The sequence below is a fragment of the Talpa europaea genome (assembly GCF_964194135.1).
Source record: "Talpa europaea genome assembly, chromosome: 8".
NCBI classification, from domain to species: Eukaryota; Metazoa; Chordata; class Mammalia; order Eulipotyphla; family Talpidae; genus Talpa; species Talpa europaea.
Genome location: NC_140075.1, coordinates 39,451,035 through 39,476,934, shown reverse-complemented (window position 1 = coordinate 39,476,934; position 25,900 = coordinate 39,451,035). Strand labels below are relative to the sequence as shown.

General features: G+C 37.5%; 1 protein-coding gene across 1 annotated transcript; it reads left to right on the top strand.

The window, feature by feature from the left end:
• LOC311175583 (uncharacterized protein) lies at nucleotides 1–24,630 on the top strand (the record flags this gene model as incomplete). The annotated part of the gene is made up of 4 exons (XM_084240510.1): nucleotides 1–187; nucleotides 18,594–18,673; nucleotides 21,983–22,021; nucleotides 24,547–24,630. The coding sequence occupies 4 exons, from the start codon at nucleotides 1–3 to the stop codon at nucleotides 24,628–24,630; spliced, it is 390 nt and encodes a 129-aa protein (XP_084096636.1).
• Between the last annotated feature and the right edge of the window lie 1,270 nt (nucleotides 24,631–25,900).

The following is a 25,900-nucleotide window of genomic DNA, read 5'->3' as shown; positions in this document are numbered from 1 at the left end:
ATGAAAGACTCGGCTTCTGCTGCTAGCGCCGGAGCTGAGTTAGTTCTGAGGTGGTTTCCCTGGGCTGTCCTCGTCCGGCGGCCTCTGCTGCCGACTCCAGAGACGCTTCCCAATAGATGGCTACAGGCCGCGGAGGAGGAGGAGGTGGAGTTGCTGCCCTTCCGGAGTCCGCCCCGTGAGGAGAATGGTACTGGACCCACGCAGGCCCCGGCGGGGCGCCGGCCCGGGGGGAGCGGGCCGGGGCGCGGGGGGACCCGGCGGCGAGAGTGAGCGCGGCGGCGCGGCGCGCCGCCCCGGAATGGCCCGCCGGCTTCCGGACTCGCCCTGGCGGGACGCGGGTCCAGGGGTTTCGGGGTGAGGGGCAGGAAGCGGGGCGCAGAGCCGGCGCGACAGCTCGTCGCGGGAACCCCCTGCGCGGAGACCCCCGCGAGGGCCCCCGAGGCGGCCGAGGCGCGAGCCCGGGAGTCCCTGGCGGGGCTGAGCCGCCGCAGCGCGCCCGCCGCAGAGCTCAGCCGCCGAGCCCCGCAGCTCCCCGGGGCGCCTTCCTCCTGGCGCCGGTGGCGGGCGGATGAGGGAGCCAAGGGCGCTGCTCAAGTTCTGCGTAGAAAGGGAGGGAGAGCTGGGGGGAGCAGACACGGGGTAGAGGACACCGGGGCTGGAGCTGTGCGGTGTCTGCTGCGCAGCGGATACTCTACAGGTACATTTCCCGTCTGGTGCCAAAGCGGAGCGATTTGACGTGTTGGCTGCTGATCTGATTGGGGATTTTCTTGAAGAATTAGGGATTTTATCGGGCCATTGCTGTAGCTCCCGAAGCGATGTGTTGTCAGGATTGATTTCCAACTACCGTTGCCCGAGAGAAGGATTTGGTCCTGCTTAAAGCCGAAGGTGCCTCAAAGTGGAGAGAGGGAGGCGGTGCATTGCAGCTTTTGATCGAGCATTTTGATAACAGACTAGGAACCAAGCCTGAAGATTTGTTACACAGAAAGTCATTGAAATCAGGGACCCGAACTGCGGGGTAGGTGTTTCTGGACAGTCCTTGAACTTGATAGGCTTCTTGCAAACACTCGCCCTGTGCCGGAGTCTAGCAGGTTTCCTTTTCTCTAGAGGCTGGTTCAGATGCGTTCAAAACTGAAACCACGAATATCGCTACACGTTGACTAAATAGTGCCCCTTCTACTATTTTTCACTCTTCTTTGGTAATGTGAAGGCAAAACATCTTTTCACTTTTTCACACTAGTTTTTTTTAAAGAAAGATTTAAGTCCCCTACTTACACTGATTTTTTTAATTGATTACTTAAAAGGATTTTAAGGGAATCTCGTTCTTTTGGGGGGGAGGTGGAGTTGAGTCAAAGTTGAATCATAAAGAGCAGGCTATAGCATGACACTCAAACTTTTTTTTTTTAGAAAAAAGCAAACCATTAATACTGACTTAAGCAATATGTCTGGTTTTCCTTTTATATAACATAGCATAAATTTGAACATACTATTTTTTTAAAGATTTATTTATGCATACAAGAACAAGGATACAGGCCAGAGGTGCAGGGGGTGAGAGGAGTGGGGAGCAGAACAGGCAGGCAGACTGAAATACACTGCTGAGGGGAGCAACGGGCAAGACAGGAGAGATCTGCTGCGCCATGTGGGTAGCTCTCTGGCCAGGGACCCAACTTGTGCAAACGTGTGCTGCAGGGGCTGCGGATAGCTTCATACCGCTGTGCTTTTAACCCCTTGCGCCACCAGGGAGGCCCCCTGAACTTACTATTTTGAAAGTTTTAGATACGTTAGAAAATAGAAATAAAGATGATTCATCCTCAAAACCATTGCTTCCTAATGTTAGCAACCAGATTTCTTTGTTTCTAGTGAGTCTAATTTCTTAGTCTTACCTCAGGGTACTCATTTTAAATCTAACCTGTCACCTTAAAGTCATGCTACAAATACTTTGAAATCTAGTTTTCAGAAATTAAGTTGGGTCTAAGTTTCTCCTGCTTCTGCTGCCTTGCTGCTTATAGCCAGTCATTTTACACAGATATACTCCCCCAGAAAATAATAGGTTTGTATACCTAAATTGTGCGCCATGTTTGGTACATAGTATGAACTCAGTATTGGTTGTACATGCTTTTAACAATCCTGTTCATTAAAAGGGAGAAATTTTCACTTGGGAATTTGAAATAAAGAGTCTGATTTTATTTTTCACTTTGCTTCAGTCCCAGCTACTATTGAGTTGTATAATTTTCTGTACAATTTCCAATTAGAGTGAAATCTTACAGTTACCCGAAAGGGGGTGCTTAGTTTGATAATGTTAATTTGTTGAGCTCTCTTATCTTTGGGTCAACACCATGACCTGAAAGTTTACCTAAGTATTTGTGTCTACTCTCAGGTGTATACTTCTTCTTCTTCTTTTTTTTTTTTTTTAAAGATTTATTTATTTATTTACACAACCACTGGGTACAGTCAGAAGCGCGGGGGTGAGAGAATTCACCAGAGCCAGAGGGGAGAGCAGAGCTGGCAGACTGACGAAGTACACTGCTGAGGGGAGCAGCAGGCGCAGCAGGAGAGGTCTGCATGCCATGTGGGACCCTCCCTGGTGGCTGGGGATTGAACCTGGCTGGGGATTGAACCTGCGCTGCGGAGGCTATGGGCAGCTTCACAGCCCAGCGCTCATCCGCTGCGCCACCAGGGGAGAACCAGGTGTATAATTCTTACTGTAAACTTTTATTTAAAGCATTTGCTTCTGATTTTCAGTTTGTTTTTTGATACTAAAGAAAACATACAAACTTCTTTTTCTGTTTTGAAAAGCCAAATGACAAAGCAGTCGATGGACCAAAAACATTACAAAATAAAATATGAAGAAGCACAAATTAAAGAACTGGCAGGGAATCAAATTTATACAAAATTATCTACCTTAACTACTGGAAATAATTTGTCTTACCCATTTGGCAAGTGCGTTTTTCATGTTTAATCTAAGAACTATGTATGATTGGCACTGACTGGAGTGGCAAAGATGTGTTAGACAAGTTCCTCACTTTTCAGATAACTCACATTCTAGTTATTTATAAAAGACCTACCTGTATTGCAAATGAAACATGTATACATCATAAAACATTTAGTGTCTACTGTGTTGCAGGTACTATAACACCCAGCAGTCTTGCAGGACACTATACATATGCAAAAAACAAAAGGATGGTTTTTGGTTTTTTTGCATTTATTACAGTGAAAATATAGGGAAATCAGATGGAAAGTCTGGGTAGGCTTGCAAAGGAGCTGATTAATAGAGGTGAGTCTTGTAGTATCAGTAGAGCATTGAATTGGTGATTTTAGTCTAAGGGAACTGAGTTTTAGAAGTGAAGGAAGGGCATCCTTAATTTATAATTGGAATGACTTTACAGGTACTATGCGTCTGTACATAGTTTGAAATGTGTGGAGTATAGAATTAAAGGTACTGGTGGGAGTGTTGTAAAGAAAGGCAAGGGCCAGATTTCTGAGAGCAATAATGCATGCCTTGAAAACAAGTTTGGATTTTATTTTTTAGAATTTGGCGAGTCACTTAGGGAAACAATATTGTGGATACATTGGTGTGTGTTTAAATAGAAAAGAGACCAGCAGAAAAGAGAACTGATTGAGCGGTTTAGGAGTTAGAATATTCAGAACTTGATGACTTTGGTGGTGTAATTTCTATTGTATGTCATAAATTTTTGTTTTTGATTTTTAAATAAAGGTCTATTAAAGCAAGCACTTACAAAATTAAATTTGATAATTTGCCATAGATAATTTGATCTAATGCAGATATAACAATAAAATTAACTACCATATAGTTTTGACCAATTTCAACAGTTTGAGACTTGTGAATTTTGCTTCTTCTATCATCCCTCCTATTCCCCTTCAACTGGATTATTTAAAAGCAAAGCCCAGGCATACTTATCTATAAATACTTTATGTATTTCTAAAAAAATAAGGGCTCTTAACACATCCACAGTACTGTTAGCACCTAAAAAATTAATAATTCTTTAATCATTTTATTCATCATATTTGTCTGATTTTCTCATGTTTTTTCCGATTGGTTTGTTAGAATCAGAATTCAAAGTATTCCACACAGCATCTGGTTGACAAGTCTTTCAGTCTCCGTTACTCTCCCCTTATTGTTCATCATTTGCTATATATTTATTGGGAAAAAACTCAGATCTCTTGCCTGTAGAATTTACCAGTTGAACTTTGTTGACTGTATTTGCTATAGCAGATTCGTGTAACATGTTCCTTTCTCCTTTGTATTTCTTGTGAACTAGTGGTCAAACTGAAAACTCAGATTTTAGTTTGATATTTTGGCAAAAATATTCACAGTAGAGCGCTGTGCTTTGTATTGTATGACAGTAAGGGATACATGCTGCCTGGTTGTTTTCTTTTTTATCTTTTTCTGTTTTTTTTTTAATATACATGCTATTGAAGCGAGCACACTTTTATTTTTGATGTTTAGATTGATCAGTGGGTGGGTGTTGTCAATTACCTGATTTTTTTCAGTTAAGTTCCCTGTCAGACATTCACATAGTTTTAGTAGTGTAGTAGTAATTAATGAATATTGCTAATGATCTATAATCTAATTCTGGATTTCACTTTCCTCTTTTGGGGGGAACCTTTCTATACAATTAAAATGTACAGTTTGTTTTTAAAAAAAATGACTGCTGCTCAAGTGCTTGTTTTAAGTATGGCACCTGGATGCAAAATTCAGAGTGGTTGAGATTAGTTTAGAATATAAGCATCAAAAACAACAACAAAAGAATATAAGCGTCATAGAGATTTAAGCTGAGTTTAACTATAGGGATTTAAGCTGAGTGATTTCTATGAATTAATATAAAAGAACTCCTATATGTGTGACTAGTAGACATTGCTTTGCAATTATTAGATTAGTCTGAATATGAATGTAATGTTTGACTTGGAGAATTACACCTCTTATTTTTAATGAAAGGGATTCATTATAATTTGAATTAAGTTAGTACTTTTAGATTTTGTTGATATTTTGATTCCATTTATAGTAGATCTAGAAAATTGCTGTGAATCTTGTTTTTATTTTTAGTTTCCTGGCCATTTATAAATTTTAGAACCTTGTTGAAAAAAAAGTAGTATGTTGGAGATAAGCAATTCTTTGAAGTTGGCATACTTGGCTCTCCACCTAAGTTTCTTTGTGATAGTCTTATGAGCATCACTGTTAGCCTCTCAGTCAGTAAAAGATGATGATATTTCCTCTGTTTGCAGTCAGTAAAAGATGATCTTTCCTCTGTTTGTTCCCCATGCAGCATGGAAACCTAATAACTTATCACCACAATCCAACTGCCAGACTTCTGGGAACATCAGTCTTTGGAAACCCAGTTCCTCATGGAAAGGGGGAAAAAAAAAACCTTTTGCATTAAACTGAGCCCCAGAGTTCACTGTTTGACTATGTGCAAAGTGTAAGTTAGTAAACTTAATTAGCTACTTCCTCTGACAGTTTGGTAGCACATTGGGAATGATAGAAGGAAAGTTATCTGAGAAGCAGACTATTACTATAAGAAGATTGGAGAAGCATTCACTAGATTAGAAAGATAGGGCTGTAAATACTATCCTCTACTACAGGAACCAGTGATTGTCTTTCTTTTTGAGAGTAGGTTTATTATACACAATATAGAGGGTACTCTTAACTAAGAAAAGTGTGTAACAGGGTTTAGGCAAGTTTTCATAATATTAGTGATCATGTATTATTGGCATTTGCCTGTGACCATAGTTCTAAATGCTTTGCCTCTATCTGTTATATGTGCTAATCCCATAAGAAAACTATGAAGTCGACACTGTTTCTTCTTTATCTATGTGAGGAATACAGAAGCTAAATCGCTCACCAGAGGTCATAAGGCTAATAAATAGTAGAGTACATGTTGATTTTTCTTATAATAGAAACTTGGACAAGAATCTTGATATTCAGGGACATGTATGTATTTGAGATCTCTGATGACAGTACAGAGACTTATGAGTTTGAGGGGATGCTTAGTAGACTGGAAAAGTCCTTAATTAAACTAAATTATTTTCTGTAATAAAAAAGTGAACTTTTCAACAAAAGTATCACACTACTCGGGGATAATGTGGCTTGAGAGGATTTACTCACAGTAAGAAGGCTCTGGTTTTCTGATGAGAATGTCCTATTATTGTCTTTACGTTTCTCTTTTTGAGATGAATCTTAATGCATCATCTGAAAACACTGTACTGTGACTGCATATACATATTACTTTAAGATAAATGCATATATAGTAAACTTTTGTTAGTATATTTACATTGATTTTTTTAGTAATCTTGGGTATGTTGGTCAAATTTCTTAGCATAAAATTTTTAAAAATTTCCTTTTTATATATTTTTACATCATTGTTTATTTTTAAACAATGTTTGCTTCTTTTTAATCTTTTCTTTTTTAAATGCACTTATCTTTTTTTCCCTAAAGAGATAAATTTTGATCCCTTTTCATTTTACTAGTAATTGTTTATGTAGATGAATTATTCTGGGTAAAACTTTCTCTAGAATACCTGAAGAAAAAGTTACTGCTGCTTGAGTAAAATTGAGGTTGATTACTTTTTAGACATAATATATCTAATCTTCAGTTATTTATTATGGACCCCATGGTGTGGGAATGTTCACAAGGTAACAATCTCCAGTGAAGTCAGCAGAAAAATAAAGCCAACCAAAAAAAAGATTAGATGTTAATAGGACCTTTATTTACAAACATAGTCATGGTCTGGAATTGATTGTTAAATTTTTCAGCATATTAACCTTTTCCGCCTACTGTCATTCTATGGAGACTTCAGTAGTGTCTTTAAAACCCTTTCAAAGGGTTCACATCGGAATTATCAATAATATGTATTTGTTGACTAGTTAAGTAGTTGGCAGCCAATTAAAAGTAAGAGCAGAACTCTAGAGTAAATCCTGTAAGAGTGCTAAAAGGTCAAATGAATTGGACTCCGAGAGAGGAAGTCAGAGAGTGCCAGCCTATTTCAACATTTTGCTTTGTGCTAGCTTTAATTTTTCTTTGTCAGTGTCTGTGCCACCCTAGGCAGGCATGTTAACCATGTGATAAAACTAATTTATTACAAACCTTGAAGTTTCTAGGTCTGTAGTATCATTTAATTTTTTTAGGGATATGAATTTTATTACTGGGCAACCCCCTTTTAAGTTTGATTGCCTTTTCTTTTGAGTATGAGTTACATTTTCCTGCTTCTTATGCATAGTAGTTTTGGATTGTATTCTAGATATTGCGAATGTTACCTTGTGGAGACTCTGGGATCTGTTATAGTTCACTGAATTCAGAATTTGTTTCAAAGTAGTTATCATAGATTGAATATTTGTGGCCTCCCCACCCAGATTCAGTGTTGAAGTCATAACACCCCTAATCCCCCAACGTGATGTTTTTGGAGATGGGGTCTTCTTTGGTAGGTAATACGGGTTAGATGAGGTCATTCAGGGTAAGGCCCTGGTCCCATGAGATTAGTGCCTATATAAGAAGAAACAGTTAGAGGGCTTGTGCCATGTGAGAAGGCAGCTAGCTGTCTGCAACCCTTACCAGGCACCAACACCACTGCCACCTTACTCTTGGACTCCAGTTTCTAGAACTGAAACAATAAATTTTGATTGTTTAAGCCTCAGATGATATTTTTTAATGGCTGTCCAAGCAGACTAAAATAGTAGCCGATTCTAGAATCTAAATTGCCTTCTTTCTTGTGGTCAGCAAAAATACCTATTTAGTAATTTTATTCTTTTTTTTATTTTTTTAAGATTTTAAAAAAGATTTATTTATTTATTTATTTATTTATTTATTTATTTATTTATACAAGAACTGGGGTACAGGCCAGATGCGCAGGAGGGTGAGAAGATTCACAAGAGACTGAGCGGGGAACAGAACAGGCAGACTGACAGAACACACTGCTGAGGGGAGCAGCGGACGTGGCAGGAGAGGTCTGCGCTCCATGTGGGGCCCTCGTGGGCTAGCCGGGATTGAACCTGCGCTGTAGAGGCTGCGGGAAGCTTTACAGCATGGGGCTCTACTGCCTGTGCCACCAGGCGAGGCCCTAGTTATTTTATTCTTAACCGTGCTTCTTGGAGTCTGTTTCACTAGATAGCCAGAGATTTGAGCAATTAATATGTAAAATTTGGGTTCCTTTTCTGAAAATCCCCTTTGCAGGACTTTTCTCCCTTCATTTGCTAGTTGCTATTGTCAATCTTGAATTGATATTCTGGTTCTATAAGCTATTAATACTGTTTCCTACTAAAGGTTTAGCTATTCAGTAGGTGTGGATTGGAGCCTGTCTTCAAGTAGAAAATGTTAAAAGTTGGAAACTACTTATTCCAAATATTATAGTCAGTCAAGTTTCTTGCTGCTTTTGGTTGTTCTTCAGTGCTGTTAAGTGGTCGTTTGTTGTTTTTATGTCCAGAGTTTGTTTGTCGTTATCTGTGGAAGGGTCAGTCCAGCAGAACTTACATAGCTAGAAACTGCTTTCTAATACTAATTTATATTGAATCATTGTGGTTTTTTTTTTTTAAGATTTTTAAAAATTATTATTATTATTATTTTTTATTTATACAAGCACTGGGTACAGTCAGAAGCGCGGGAGGGTGAGGGAATTCACCAGAGCCAGAGCGGGGAGCAGAGCAGGCAGACTGACAAAACACACTGCTGAGGGGAGCAGCGGGCAGCAGGTGGCTGGGAAGCAGCCAGGGGTCTAACCAGCGCTGCAGCTGCCGGCAGCTTCGCACCCCAGCACTCAACCACTGCACCACGGGGGAGACCCGAATCATTGTGTTTTTAGTTGTTAAAAATAGCTTGATTTCCACATAAACAATCTAATTTTCCCCTAATTTTGCCATCAATGTGTAGGCAGGAAGGGTGTGCTGTTATTAATTTGTTTGTAGAATGGGATATGGTTGAAGGGTTTCTTTATAATATATGTGCCCTTATTGCTGGTAGATAGGAAGATTTTTTAATTCATGGAATTTTGAAGCATTGTTGGGATTTGGCTATGTGCCAGGCATTGTGTTAAAACACCTTGTTGAATCTAAAACACCTTGTTGAATCTTCAGAACAACTTTGTAAGATATAGATACTGTTTTAAACCCTATTTTACAGCTAAGGAAGCAAAAGTTCAGAAACTTGTTTAATGTTGCATAGATAGTAAAAAGCAAAGCTAGAATTCTAACTTAGGTTAACATCATTCCACAATCTGTTCTTTTGCCACTGAAGATGATCACTCACTGATCTTTAAGGTTCCTTCCTGTGCTAACATTCTGTGATTTTAGGTTTTTGTTTTTTAATTGAGGGAATGCTGGTTCACAACACTGTATGTTATTCAAAGGCATAGTATCATACCTGCTTAGATGCATGTTACCACACCAAACCCACCACCATATACTTGGTTTTTACTTTACCTAGAGCAGTTACAGTTAGGAAATTTCAGGTTTATGTTTGTAGGGTGCCACCTCTTGGTAATATTCAGTAATGCAGCCTAGCAAAAGAAGAAAAAAGAGAATTACAAATTATAAATATAAATTAGGAATATATATATGTATTTATAATCCAGGGAATATATGATTGGGTAACATTTGATTCGATGGCAGAACAGAACCTAAGAATTCCGTAAGCTGCCAAAACCTGTAATTGGGAAGGATTTACACCTATCAGCTGGAATATGTAACTGTCAGATATATGATGCCAATCCCAAATGAAACAAATGAAGGCCATAAACAACAAAATTTCTCTGTGTGATACACAAACAGAGGCAATAAGCCCTTGAAGTAAGCAAAATAGGTGAAAAATTAAGGAAGGGGAAACCCTAGGAGACAGTCATGAAATTTCTTAATAACTTTGTATGTTTCTGTACCAACAAAATTTGGTAAAAATTTTGAGCATCAAGGTGACACAATTTAGTAACTTTTAACAAATAGTTTTGCTGAACTTTTGGATGGATTTGCCAATTAGAAACTATTATTGAAAGTTTGAGGTTGTGGGCCTCCCCGGTGGCGCCGCGGTTGAGCGCTGGGTTGCGAAGCTGCCCTTGGCCTCTGCGGCGCCGGTTTGATCCCCGGCTGCTCCCCGGCCACCGGAGGAGGGTCCCACATGGCGCGCAGACCTCTCCTGCCGCCCGCTGCTCCCCCCAGCAGTGTACTTGGGTCCCTCTGCCTGCTCTGCTCCCCGCCCTGGCTCTGGTGAATTCTCTTACCCTCCCGCGCTTCTGACTGTACCCAGTGCATGTATAAACAAACAAACAAATAAATACATAAACATGCCTCTATTTAAAAAAAAAAAAAGAAAAAAAAAAGAAAGTTTGAGGTTGTGAAAGTATCTTGTTTTTTTAAAACAGGAATCATAAAATGAAACTAGCTTGTGAACAAGATTTGTACTAGGTGTGGAACTCCTAGTACAAGGACAGTCCTTTTTTTAAAGTAGTTTTACATTTTAACATAAAATACACTAAAGTGTTTTAGGTTGAAAAAAGTGTCTTAGCAATTGGAAAAGACTGTTGTGTCTGGATATAAGGTAGATGTACTCAAACATAAGACTTTGTCATCACATCCTTGTGGTCTTTTCCTACTGAATTTCCTACCGAAAGAAACAATTTTGTTGTTATATCTAAAACCCTTTTTCCCCTTTGTGGAAAAGCAACTCTTAATACAAGGATCTACTGGGATAATGGAACTGAGTGGAAGGAATTAGCATCCAAGGAAAAGAGTAGGGGAAGAGCCTATTGAATTAAATTGACTCTGGGAATGTGAAAAAGGCCATTCTTTTGTATGGCCTTGAATTAAGAATTTAGATTTGTACATTTTTTTTAGGGTTTAAAAATGAAACAAAATTATATCAGACAGTATATACTCCAGAAAGTCTAAAATATTAACTATCTGGCCTTTTGTAAAAAAAAAAAAAAAAAAAAGTTCTGCTCTCTTGTGTATAGTCTTACTTCTCAAAGAAGGGGGATGTTCAGGAAGCATCATTTTAAGGAGGAATGTTCATTTGGACCCTGATAAGTAGTTAGGTATTGTAGGAAAATAATTGTAGAAGTGAAATTGAAAAAAGGATGAGAAACCAGATCTGTATTAATAATTTGTAATGTTTATTTTTTATTAGGTATTGGGCTAAACTAAATGTAGAATTTGGAGGTTACCTATTGTATTATCCATTTTTCACTAGTACATTGTTTCTCCCTCGACAGACTGGTGGCTCTAGCTTGCTTTTAATTTTCTCCATCAGATGGAATATTTATAAAGAGAGCCCTGATACTCATGTTTAATTCTTTTCTTCATTATGTAACTATCACTTGATTTTGAATCAGTCATTTAAATGTTGGACAACATTTTTATTTACATTTAGTCAGAAGGTATTAGCTTATGAAAAGTGTGAACCTATGACTTCCATGAAGTATTTCAATTAATAAATATTGAAAGCTTTGCATGTTAGCAGTTAGTACCCAGTAGACTTAACTGGAGCATTATTAGTTCATTGCTAGAGAGCAGTTGTTTTGGAATCTGTTGATCTAATTCTTACCCCATCCCTATCCCCACCCCAGTTTGACTAACTATACTTATATTTGCTTCAGGCAGACTTGAAAATCAGAATAGGAGAAAGAAAAGAAAGAAAGCTAATACTGGTTAGCAGTAGTTAGTAATTAACAATACCTTTAAAAAGGGTGTGTTAGCCCTTGTTATTTTTGTTTAATTTTACTTGTTTAGAAAATTAGGTAAAGAGGGAGCACATAAGAATTCACCTTTTGGAAGCAATTAATGCATTTCTATTCATTGATTTTAAAAATGACTAAAGAAAGATGACTTGTTTAAAACCTGTCATCTATTGATTTTGAAATAGTTGCCTTAAATTTCTCTTAAAATGTGTACAGAGATTTGGAGCCAGAACAGTTAGCTATGCAACTTCTATGTCTAAGTCTACTATGAACATAGTATGAGTTAATAATATAAAATGTTTTGACTAGTGACCGACTAGCACATTCAACTTAAAATTATCTTTCGTTGTTATATGTGCGCACACTCTCACACACACACTCTCTCTATCTATATGTAACAGGTAACCTGTGAATGTAGTGTATATACACACAAATATATGTTATATGGACAAAGGTTTTAGAAAAGAACAGTGTCAACTTTTTTAGATAGCACTGTTTTACCGGTCCGGTAGGTATAAACAACCAAACCCAGTTTGCTTGCACCCAAAAAGCCAAACAAACTCTGAACCACAAGAAATGTCTTTACATGGAAATTATTGAGCAAGATGGCCACTAGGGGTGTCAGTGGTTGTGTTAGCATCCCAATGAAACTGACTCTGAATGGTGGGAGTGCTGTGATTACTAAAGGGGGAAAGGAATGTGAGGGAAGTTGGAACTTTGAATTTCCAGGGCTAAGGAGGTGCTGAGCAGATTGGATGACATAAGTCAGCGTGTTTGACTTTCCCAACAGGGTATTTTCTCAGCAGTCAGCAGATGTTTATTTCTGATGCCACTTGTCAACCTGGAATGGGCATATAGAATTTTATTAGTGATGAACCACAATCAGCTCTCAAGTTGCCAGGAATGCAGTTGGAGTCAGTTAATGGTTAATCACTAGCAGAGGGCAGGGGAAGAGAACAAGAGGAGGTTAGAGTTTAAGTAGACATTCATAATTTACAGCCTAGGTAAGTTTTGTCTGTGGGGAATCTGACTACATTGGTAAATTGTTTTTTGGATCAGGAAACTCTAAGTAGTAACAGAGAAGTCATAACTTGGGTTTCTCCTGGTGCCGTGATTCCTGCAATTGGGCATACCCATTGTAGGGGCTTTGGAAGCTTATGTCTGTGAGGTTATTAAGAAATACTGGCTTTTGAAGGCAAGAGGGAAGGGTGGATCCTATACCTGTTCAGCATCTCTCTTGTCACCTTGTACTTGAGGGTGCTTTGTGGTTGAGCCCAAGACTCCTACTGAAGGGGATCAGTTAGTGATGCTGCCTCATTGGCATTCTATAACCCCTTCTGTGTATTTCTAAGATGATGGTGCCAAATTTATTGTACGGTATTATGGGAGTCTTTATTTCTATTTGAGTCTAAGAAGATTGCCCCCCTCCCCGCCCCAGTCCCAACAGTGAACTTTGTACTCTTTTAACCTTAATTTTGTATCAGCAATTTATAAACAATCCCTCTCTTTAGGAAAGTTATATTTGAAAACATATCTCAAGGTTTTGTAAGTGTAAGCTTATAACTGTCATAGAAGTGGTTAGTCAATCTCTTAGTATTTTGAATTAACTGCTTTTTGTTTAGTTTTTTCTTTTTCATGTTGTGAACTTTCACTAATACATATCAAAGTATAGGTTTCTTTTTTTTTTGTTTTTTTTTTATAAATTTTATTGTTATATTCCCCATACAATTGCAGCCCCCCCATTCTGACCCCAATCCCTCCCCTCCCGCCCCTGCCCCCCTAAAAGTGTCTCTGGTTCATAGTTTTTGGTTGATTTTGATTTTCACTTTCTTATAGTTATTCATTTCCCTGGTCCCTTATTTAAGTTTTCTAGATTCCTGCTATGAGTGAGACCATCCGGTATTTTTCTTTTTCTTTTTGGCTTATTTCGCTGAGCATGATCCCTTCCAGCGCCATCCATGTTGCTGCAAATTGCATGTGTTTATCTTTTTTGAATGCTGAGTAATATTCCATGGTATATATGTACCACATCTTCTTGATCCAGTCATCTATTTTTGGGCATTTGGGTTGTTTCCAAAGCTTAGCTATTGTAAACAGTGCTGCTATAAACATAGGGGTGCAGGTGTTCTTTGGAATTGATGTTTCTGTGTCCTTTGGGTAAATACCTAGGAGTGGAATTGCTGGATCATATGGAAGCTCTATGTTTAGTAGGTCCAGAAATCTCCACACAGCTCTCCACAGTGGTTGGACCAGTTTGCACTCCCACCAACAGTGTAGAAGAGTTCCTTTTTCTCCACACCCTCGCCAGCAGTTGTTGTTGCTAGTTTTTTTAATATGTGCCATTCTCACTGGTGTGAGATGGTATCTCATGGTAGTTTTGATTTGCATTTCCCTGATGGCAAGTGATGTTGAACATTTTTTCATATGCCTGTTGGCCATTAGCATTTCCTCTTCAGAGAAGTTTCTTTTTAGCTCTTCTGCCCATTTTTTGACTGGATTATTTTCTTTGTTGTTGTTGAGTCTCATCAGCTCTTTGCAGATTTTTGTGATCAGTCCTTTATCATTAGTGTTGGGTGCAAAAATGTTCTCCCAGTTGGTGGGGTTTCTCTTTGTTTTTGTTATTGTCTCTTTTGCTGTGCAGAAGCTCTTTAATTTGATGTAGTCCCAGCTGTTTATCTTTGCCTTCACTATCACTGCTTTGGGTGATGTGTTTGTAAAGATGTCTTTGATGTGCAGATCACGTAGTGTTTCGCCTATATTTCCTTCTATATATTTTATGGTTTCAGGTCTTATGTCTAGTTCTTTAATCCATTTTGAGTTGATTTTTGTGTATGGTGTGAGGTAGTGGTCAAGCTTCATTCTTTTGCATGTAGCGACCCAGTTTTCCCAGCACCATTTATTGAACAAACTTTCTTTGCTCCAATGCATAGTCTTTGCTCCTTTGTCAAAGATTAGTTGACCATAAATCTGTGGGTTTATTTTTGGATTTTCTATTCGATTCCATTGGTCTGTATGTCTGTTCTTGTTCCAATACCATGCAGTTTTGATGATTATGGCTTTGTAGTATAGTTTGAAGTCTGGGAGTGTAATGCCTCCATTCCCTTCTTTTTTTTTCAGGAGAGCTTTGGCTATTCGGGGTTTTTTGTGATTACATATGAATTTCATCAATAATTGTTCTATTTCTTTGAAGAATGACATTGAAATTTTGATTGGAATAGCATTGAATCTGTATATTGCTTTTGGAAGGATGGCCATTTTAATAATGTTTATTCTTCCAATCCACGAGCAGGGGATGTCTCTCCATTTCTTTGTGTCTTCTTCTATTTCTTTTAACAGTGTTTTATAGTTTTCTTTGTATAGGTCCTTTACCTCTTTTGTTAGATTTATTCCCAAATATTTGATTCAATAACAAAAGGGATGGTTTTTTTGATTTCTTCTTCTTCAGATTTATTGTTTGTGTATAGGAAGGCTACTGACTTTTGCGTGTTGATTTTGTATCCTGCCACTTTACTGAACTGATTGATGAGTTGAATTAGCTTTTCTGTGGAGTTTTTGGGGTTCTCTATGTATAATATCATATCGTCTGCAAATAGTGATAGTTTGACTTCTTCTTTTCCTATTTGGATTCCTTGGATGTCTTTCTCTTGTCTTATTGCCCTGGCTAGGACTTCCAGTATTATATTGAAAAGCAGTGGTGAGAGTGGACATCCTTGTCTTGTTCCAGATCTTAATGGAATTGCTTTCAGCTTTTCACCATTGAGAATGATACTGGCTGTTGGCTTGTCATAGATGGCCTTTATGATGTTGAGGTATGTTCCTTGTATCCCAAGAATTTCAAGGGCTTTTATCATGAATGGGTGTTGCACTTTGTCGAAAGCTTTCTCAGCATCTATTGATATTATCATATGGTTTTTATATTTCTTTTTGTTGATGTGTTGGATAACGTTGATTGATTTTCGGATGTTAAACCATCCTTGTGCCCCTGGAATGAATCCTACTTGGTCGTGGTGAATTATCTTATGGATACATTGTTGGATTCTGATGGCTAAAATTTTATTGAGGATTTTTGCATCAGTGTTCATTAGGGAGATTGGCCTGTAGTTTTCCTTTACTTAAGATATATGCTCTTGAACTGAAATTACTTACGCAAAAACATTAGTTAATGCTAGAGCAGTCTGAGTGCTTCTTTTTTTTTTTTTTTATAGAGGCATGTTTTTTATTTATTTATTTGTTTGTTTGTTTTGTTTATACAAGCACTGGGTACAGTCAGAAGCGCGGGAGGGTGAGAGAATTCACCAGAGCCAGAGCGGGGAGCAGAGCAGGCAGAAGGACCGAAGTACACTGCTGAGGGGAGCAGCGGGCGGCAGGAGAGGTCTGCGCGCCATGTGGGACCCTCCTCCGGTGGCCGGGGAGCAGCCGGGCATCGAACCGGCGCCGCAGAGGCCGCGGGCAGCTTCGCAACCCAGCGCTCAACCGCTGCGCCACCGGGGAGGCCCCTGAGTGCTTCTTGATATATTTATATTTCCATTATTTCAGTAGGTTTTTTTTTTATTTCAGTAGGTTTTTGAGCGTGCTAAATGTCTCATGTTAGTACCTGATTTTGATGAACTTATTAATATAGTATTGGTTAAATTATTGTTCATTGCCACATTTTCCAAAGAATTCACAGGGAGAAATTCCAAGGAAGTTTGTGCCTCACTGAGTTATTTGTATCTAAATTTCATTCATTAATAAATGGGCAACTATTGAGAATATAGCAATAAGTACAATCACTAATCTGCCTTTTAACTCTGGTTTGAGAGAAGCAGCCTTTTAAATGACAAATCACAGTATAATTTCAGTGCCAATCCTAAATTCTGCATCTTTTAAAGGAATAGGAGCATAATGAGAATTTTGAGTTTAAAATAGTAGTTTCAGTTGGTTTTGGTAGAAATTCAACCTTACGTCATGTTAAAGCAGCACTATCAAATGATTTTTTTTTCCGGTTATACGCAGAAGTCACATGAATAAATGTCTCTTTAATTACACATGCTCCTCCTAGATTCAGTATTTAGTTGTGCAATGGGAGGAGGGAGCAGCATGGGAAAAGCATACCAACAGTTTAACTGATATGACCAGATCTTTTGGTTCTCAGGACTCTGTAAATGTGATCCTGGGATCATTTCATTATCCTAGTTCCATTATCCTCAGATCTTTATTCAGAGAACAAAAGGAAATAAATGAGGTTCAAAGTTTTTAAGTCCTGCTGAGAAAATTGGACCACCACATGCAAAAGAATGACAAAATGACATATTTTGAAAGGTTTACTTTAGCTTCCTTAGGAATCAGCAAGGAGATAAAAAGGTGTGACCAGTGAAGGAAAAAAACCAAACTAATGGGTGAAAATGTTTCAAGGTGAGAATGATCAACTTTGTTAAATACTGCTAATATGTGAATGAAAATGAGTTCTGAACATTGGGCAAGAAGACTCAGTGCTATCAAGCTATTGCCAACCACTGAGTCATGAGTTCAATCCCCAGCCAGGGAGCAAACCCACAAGGCGCAGCAGACCTCTCCTGTCTTGCCTGCCGCTCCCCTCAGCAGTGTATTTCAGTCAGTCTGCCTGTTCTGCTTCCCACTCTTGTCTCTGGTAAATCCTCTCACACCCTGTACCTCTGGCCGACACCCCAGTTCTTGTATGCAAAAATATATAACAATAAATTTTTTTTAAAAAGGGGGTTCTTGAAAATTGACCTTTAGGATTTAGACAAAGTTTTTGGTGATCTTGTTGAAAGTTATTTCAGGATTGTGATTGACTTGAATGTCTGTTGGAGTGGGTTTTAGAAAGCATGGGAGGAAAAGAGGAGTAATTTTTTTCCAGTGTAGATGGAGGCAGAAACATGGAGTGCTAAGTTGAGTGGGAAGTGGAGTCAGGCAAAGTCAGCTTTGGGGAGAATGTTTGGGCAGCATGTTTCATGCTGATGGGAATGAGTTTAAAAAGAAGAGAAAATAAGGAAATATTGGTGGAGAGTGTTCTTTAGTGAGAGCTATAAGATCTCTAGAATGTGAAAGGAGAGGTTAGACTGAAATAGGAGCATAGATTGCCATAAAAGAAAGGCAAAATGTGTGGGTATAGGTACTCATTGATGGATAGATATGATAGAAATTTGTTTGGTTCTGTTTATTTCAATTTTCTCAATGAAATGAGAATGTGTAACAATCAGTTGAGTGAGAATGGAGAACGAATATAGAGGTTTGAGGAGAAAGTATGTGAAATCATATAGGAGAATGAGAAAATGAACCAAGAATATATAATTTGATTGCTGAGCATCATTGAAGGGCATTTGAGGTTTGTGGTCAGACTTTTAAAGTGAAATCAGAGGGCATATTTAAGATTGTTGATGTAATCTGGTGAATCAGACATCATGTAATAATCTGTACTATCCTTAATGATGTTTAGCATATATTTTTTTCTGTTATCCTGCTTTTGATTAGAATTTGCTGGCTGTCTTATCAGTCCCTGTATGGTTAACAGTTCTATGCCCTTATGCCTACTAGTGTTTATCTTAGAAATGAACGTAGTTAGGTTTTTTGGTTTTCGGTTTTTTAATCAAATCTGACAGAAACATTTAATTGACTTCCCAGGATCACACCAGCCCCTCTTCAGGTTTTTGGTTCATAGTCGGAATCTCAAACTTGATTTTCCCCTTCTGGTTGTGTGAAACTATCCTGTATACAACACTGTTGATTTTGAACCTGATTTACACTGGTATTATAGAATGATTCAAAAATTTTAGGGCTGCTTTCATCATTAAACATATGTAGTAAATATTTAGTAAATTTAAAAAATAGTGTAGATCTATTTTAGTATATTTATCATTACATTATTTCCGCCTAGTATTACTGAGTTAATTTATAAACTATCTTTTAAAACTTTTGTTTTAGTCCCAGAAATCCTGGATAGAAAGCACTTTGACCAAGAGGGAATGTGTATATATCATACCAAGTTCCAAAGACCCTCACAGGTAAACATACCTTTGTTTCTTCTTACTTTTAGGAATTTAGATGTAAATTTTATTGCTGTTTCTTTAAAGTTATTAAATAAAGCATAGTTACTATTATTTTTGTGTTTAATAGAATTAATATTTTAGGATTGAGGGAAGGTGATACCATTATTAAGATATCATAATTCTGGAGTTCTTCGTGATATTCACAGCATAAAACCTCTTTTTTGAGTATTCCCTTATCCCTAAACTCTCCCAAATTGAAGTGTGTTAAAAAGATAATACACTTAAGGCTCTCTTTTCTGATTCACTGATTGAGAGAATTTAAAAATTAGTGTATCTGTTTGTTGGCATCTGTTGAGCAACCAACACTGTGGTTCACGCTGAAGAAACCAAAATGAGCCAATAGTTGCTATTTGTTTGCCAGTGTGTAGATATAGCTCAATATCTACTGGAAAACTAGAGGTTATCTTCGATTGTCTTCTTGGTCTTTAAAATGAACTTGATACTAGGAAAAAAAATTAAAATAAAGAAGAGTAGCTAAAACTCAAGAAAAATTGAGAACTTGAGGTAAAAAATATTTTTTCTAAAATTTTCCCCTTTTTTGAGGCCTAGAAATAGAAAAAGCTTAAAAGGACAAATTGAAGATACAGTTTTATTTCCTAGCCTTTTACTACCATTTGATACATGACTGGTAATAAAATATAGCTAAATTTTAAATTAACTGACTTATTTTTTTTATAAAAATGTATTTTATTTTAAAACAAGTCTATAAAAAGTCTATAAAAGAAATCACATACAAAAATACAGATTACTCTGACATGTTAGCAAAATAGCTTATGGCTGTACTTGAATTCGGAAGTATGTCATATTTGAGGGTATCCAGAAGTCTAACTGACTTATTTTAAATTATACTATCTCACTAGTATATTCATGGTGGGTACTTAGTATTTCCGGAATTAGAATTTCTAATTGTTTATTATATTACGTGACTTGGATTTAAATTCAACATTTCTCTATAACAGCAAAAGACACCCCTTTTTTGAATGTATCTTTCACTTAAACAAGTTTCCATCGTAAGAATAATACATATGATGAAACTTGAAACTCGAGAAGCAGAAAGTTGGTTTAATACTCACATTTTCATAGGTCTAAAACAGTCATTATAACATTTTGGTGCATTTATATTTAATTTTTTTATGTATACCTTTTGTTTTAAGCTGTTGCTATGGTCAATCTATATGTAAAATATTGTGCTTGCTTTTAACAAAATATAGTAATCATTTTTTCATATAGTTATTTATAAGAATGGTAGTTAATAATGCATCAACCACAATAATTCCTATTCCAGTACTGGGATTTTGTTTTCAGTTTTTAGCCATTATAAATTAAAAGTAGGCCATAATGCAGATCTTAGTAGATACAGCTTTTTGTATTTAAGGTTTTTCCCTCTTGACATAAGTATTGCCAAAATGCTTTCTAAAAGAATTAAAGCAATACACACTGTCACCAATAGTGATGAGAATGCCAACTTTACTGAATACTGACTAGAGTAACATTTTCCATCATCTTCAAAAAAGTAAGTACAAAATAGTGTGTCTTAAATTTGCATTTACTTTTTTACTTTTGAGAAAACAGTTTTTGTTTTTAAATCTCCAAATTTCAAAAACTTCTATAAATGTAATTAGATAACTTTAATGTCTCTGCCACTCATTGTCTTATGACTTCTTTCAGTTTCTTACTAATTATTAAAGATATATTCTGTTACTATGTCATATTACATTTCTTTTTTTTTTTTTAAGATTTATTTTTTTATTTACACAAGAACTGAGGTACAGGCCAGATGTGCGGGAGGGTGAGAGGATTCACCAGAGACAGAGCGGGGAACAGAACAGGCAGACTGACGAAACACACTGCTGAGGGGAGCAGCGGGCGCGACAGGAGAGGTCTGCTGCGCGCCATGTGGGACCCTCGCTGGCTGGCAGGGATGCAGAGGCTGCAGACACAGCTTCACAGGGTGGCGCTCAATTGCCTGTGCCACCAGGGGAGGCCCCATATTACATTTCTTTTTTTTTTTTTTTAATTTTAGTTTTTAAATAAATTTTATTTTTATATTCCCCATACAAATGCCGCCCCCTTATTTTGATCCCAGTCCCTTCCCTCCCTGCCCCCTACCCCGCATAGAGTGTCTCTGGTTCATAGTTGTTTGTTGATTTTGATTTTCACTTTCTTATAGTTATTCATTTTCCTGGTCCCTTATTTAAGTTTTCTAGATTCCTGCTATGAGTGAGACCATCCAGTATTTTTCTTTTTCTTTCTGGCTTATTTCGCTGAGCATGATCCCTTCCAGCGCCATCCATGTTGCTGCAAATTGCATGTGTTTATCTTTTTTGAATGCTGAGTAATCCCATATTACATTTCTTAACCAGACACATAAATGACATTTCCCAGCTCCCAGGTAGTTAGTAATTCATAAAGATGGACTTAGAATTTAGATCTCCTTAGTTCAATGTTCCCGTTCCAAAATTAGACACTTTTTCATTGACAGAAAATTGTGGTTTTATTTTATTAAAAAAAATAGATTATGCTGTCATTGAGGAGTTTTATTTCCTAAATTTTGTTTGTTTCATTTTGCACTAGAAATAATGAAAGTACTCATTAGCTATTAAAGAAATCTGTAGCTGTTAATAAGTATCCTTGACTGTGGCTATTCATGAGACATAATTAACAAACACAGTTAATAGGTCATTTCTTTATATACTACTTGAGTTTTTTATTTAATTTGATTTAAATAGGTAATACATGATTTACAAGGTGCTAAAAACAATAGTTTTCTTTCTACCACTGTGCCGTGACTTCTAAGTTCTCCTTCCTAAAGGAAACCATTCTTACCTATTCCTTGGAATACCTTCTAGAAACAGTTATAGTTTTTATATGTCCAAGCACATATGTATACATTCTCCACATTCCCTTTAAATACAAAAGGTTTATCTCATTGTGTTTATTATCTTGGTGACAATATTAAATTTTTTCTGTTGTTGAGTTCGAAATGAAGCTTTATTGTAGGTGAAAGTACACACTCAGAACTGAATGCAGGCAAGTTTAGAGGAGACTCTGACAATGTTAAAATCAATATAAAATATGGAATTTGAGAGTTAAAAAGTTACTATAATGTATAAATGAAGGTATCAATGATTTATGATATCCATTGAACAATTAATGGTAAAATGCTCTTTTGTTTTATACTCATATGAACTTTATATAATTTAGATTGAACTTAAAAATATTTTCACTTTAATTTAATAAATTTACATTTTTTTGTTTTTATAGATGCCTTCCAGGATGTCAGATTTGTCAGCAGCTGGTCAGGTAAATTTAATAACATAACTCCATTGCACAAATTTTGAAAAACATCAGGTGGAACTTGCCATCAAGAGGAAGAAATGAGGGCCTCCCCGGTGGCACTGTGGATTGAGTGCAGCACTGTGAGGCTGTCCACAGCCTCTGCAGCACGGGTTCGATTCCTGGCCTGCCAGGGAGAATCCCACATGGCGCGGCAGACCTCTCCTGTCTGGCCCGCTGCTCAGTGTATTTCGGTTCTTCTGCCTGTTCTGCTCCCTGCTCTGTCTCTGGTGAATCCTCTCACCCTCCTGCGCCTCTGACCTGTGCCCCAGCTCTTACGCAAAAACAAATAAATCTTAAAAAAAAAAAAGAAAGAAATGATAGGACTGAATTTGGTAAAACAACTCACTGTATCTAAAATTAACTTTTTATGCACTTTTGTTACTGCCTGCCAACCAGAGATCTTTTCTTACATTTCTCCATCAGGATCTTAATGAACATTACTATTTACTGTTTATTTGCCTAAATAGCAAATGGGGGTACCATTCTCAAATCTTTCCTGTCTCCTTACACCCACTAAATCCTCTTGGATGGCTCATAGTTCAAGTTTGTTCAAGCCTTATAAGAATTCTAGATTGATGGGATTTTTTCCTATTAGTACTTCAGAGGCAGCTGACATAATTTTTTCCTTCTTTACTCTTAACTGCTTTTAAGATGTTATCAATAGCCTTCATCAGTGCCCTAGTATGATTTTCTTCAAGCTTGTTTACAGTTTTTATGCTCAGATCTGTCCATCAAATAGCTTCCAAATTTTTGCCAAATAAGTTTTCATGTTTTTATTCCCACCCCTTCTTTTCTGAGACTTAAAATACATATGTGTTGAACTACTTGATATTATTCCATAGGTCAGTAATGTTGTATTTCTTTTGAGCCCCCAATCTTTTCTCAGTGTTTTATTTTCGATTGTATTGCTATGTTTTCAAGTTTACTGATTTTCTCTTTTTGCAGTATTTAATATCCTATGAGTTCTACCCCATGCATTTTGATTTCTGATATTACGTTTAGATGTTTCAGTTGGGCCTCCCTTTTAAAGTATCTTTCAGGGCTTCCCCGGTGGCGCAGCGGTTGAGCGCTGGGTTGCGAAGCTGCCCGCGCCAGTTTGATCTCCGGCTGGTCCCCCGCCACCGGAGTAGGGTCCCACATGGCGCGCAGACCTCTCCTGCCGCCCGCTGCTCCCCTCAGCAGTGTACTTCGGTCCTTCTGCCTGCTCTGCTCCCCGCTCTGGCTCTGGTGAATTCTCTCACCCTCTCGCGCGTCTGACTGTACCCAGTGCTTGTATAAATAAATAAAATAAATAAATAAAAATAAATCTTTAAAAAAAAAAGAATAAAGTATCTTTCAGTTCCCTCCCTTGTCATGTTCATGTTTTCCTCTACTTTCCTCAGCATGTTCTTAATAGTTGAAACTTATAATAGTTGTTTTAGTGTCATTTTTTACAAATCCCTTACTATACTATTTCTGGTCTTCATCTAACTGATTATTTTTCACTTATATTTTCTTGCCTTTTTACATGCCTACTAATTTTTGACTGATGCTGCATATTGTACATTTCATATTTTAGCTTTAGATTTTATTGTATTTCATTAGGGAGTTTTAGGGATAGCCTTTCTTGCAGGGTGGTTACTCTGGATCAGTTTGATCCTTCTAAGTCTTGCTCTTCCAGTTGTCTGGCCATATGGCCTATTCTAATTTTGCCCTTCTGATTAGGCATAACTCTTCTGGGGACCCTATCATAGGCCATGTATATTACAAGATCTCTTCATTCTGGCTGGTATAAACACAAATTGTTCCCAGTCCTTCGTGAAATTCAAAAATTACTTGGCCCACTGCTACCTAGTAGTTCTCACCTTCTCCTTGGGTAGTTCAGTATTATTTTTGCTGAAGTCTACCCTTCTGCAGACATCTGGAACTCTGTGTAGTTTCCTCTTTTTTGTTTCTTGCTCCACAACCTCTTAGTTCCCTTGGTTTCTCTGATCTGATTTTTTAAATCAAATCAGTGAGAATGGCGGGCTCCTTTGGGTTTTTCCTTACTGTCTCCTAGTGCTTCTAAAGTAGAACACAAGCTCTTCCTGTCCCTGACCCCATGCCATCATTGTTGTCATTATATAGTTTGCATTTTCTTGAATTCTATATGCATGGAATCATATGTATAGAATCGTTAAGTGTATATACTCTGTCATTTACTGTCTTACATTCAGCATCATGATTTTGAGATCTATGTTGTTGTGCCTGTTAATAGTTCATTTCTTTCTCTAGTTGAGTGCTATTCTATTAATATGGTTGTACTACATTTTGTTAGATGCCTAATACTAAATTTAGATGACTACATCATTAAGTACTCATTTATGTATTCTATTCAGTGCAATAATGAAAGTATTAATGTATTGATATCCTAAAATTAAAAAGTCAAGCTATTTTTATACTCTTCATTGATTCATTACTTCAATTTTTCATTGATAAAATTTTCAAAAAAAATTTTTTTTTCCCTTTAGATGTTTTTGTGGTCGCTTGGTCAAGCAGCATGCTTGTTTTACTGCAAGTCTTGCCATGAAATACTCAGATGTGAAATTGGGTGATCAATTTAATCAGACATTAGAAGAATGGTCTGTGGAAAAGCATACAGAACAGAGTCCAACAGATGCTTATGGAGTCATAAATTTTCAAGGGGGTTCTCATTCCTACAGAGCTAAGGTATGTCACTTATTTGATATTTTTACTTCATTTATCATGTTAATGTACATTTATTATCTCTCAGTTTATATACTATCAGAAAATTAGCCTCAATATTTTTTATCTTTTGATAAAAGTTCTTAATGCAAATAATAAATTATTATATCTTCTTGGTGAATTTTACCTTTTATCATTATGAAATATCTTTTATCTCTTGTCATTTTCCTTGATAAAGTTTCATTTTTCTTGAAATCAGTATAGGTAAATTTTCTTTTTTCCTTTTTAGTTTTTTCTTTTCCTTCTGTTTAAGAGGTTTCTTGTAAAGCAGCATATATATTATTTTTTTTAAAGTTTAGGCTACTGTCTCGCTTATTTCTTACTAATTTATAGACTTATTTTTCAGATTAATCTTATAATAAACACTGTAAATACATATTTAATTACTATTATTATTAATTAGTACTTTTACTTTCTCTGGACAAAGAAAGAATGCTTTTGTTGGTGTGACTTTTATTAGTATGTTTTAAATCCCAAAACATTATTAATTTACTTATATTTGTCAGCAGTTTACCTTTTACATTGTTTTGCTTGCCTCCCTTTTTTTTTTAAGGTTTATTTATGCATACAAGAACTAGAGTACAAGGCCAGAGATAGGGGGCGTGGGGGGCATGGGGGGGTAGGGGGTTGGGGGGGTGGGTGAGAGGATTCACCAGCAACAGATTAGGGAACACAACAGGTGGATTGACTGAAATACACTGCTGAGGGGAGCAGTAGGCGAGACAGGAGAGGTCTGCTACACCATGTGGGTTAGCTCCCTGGCCAGGGAGTTTTGGGGATCAAACTTGTGCTGCAGTGGCTGCAGATAGCTTGATAGTGCTGAGACTTTTTTTTTTTTTTTTTTAAGATTTATTTATTTATTTTATACAAGCACTGTGTACAGTCAGAAGCACGGGAGGGAGAGAGAATTCACCAGAGCCAGAGCTGGGAGCAGAACAGGCAGACTGACGAAATACACTGCTGAGGGGAGCAGCGGGCGTGGCGGGAGAGGTCTGCGCACCCTGTGGGACTTCGCCCGGTGGCTGGGGATCGAACCAGTGCTGCAGAGGCTGCGGGCAGCTTTGCAGCTCAACCGCTGCACCACCGCCACTGGGGAGGCCCAATAGTGCTGAGACTTAA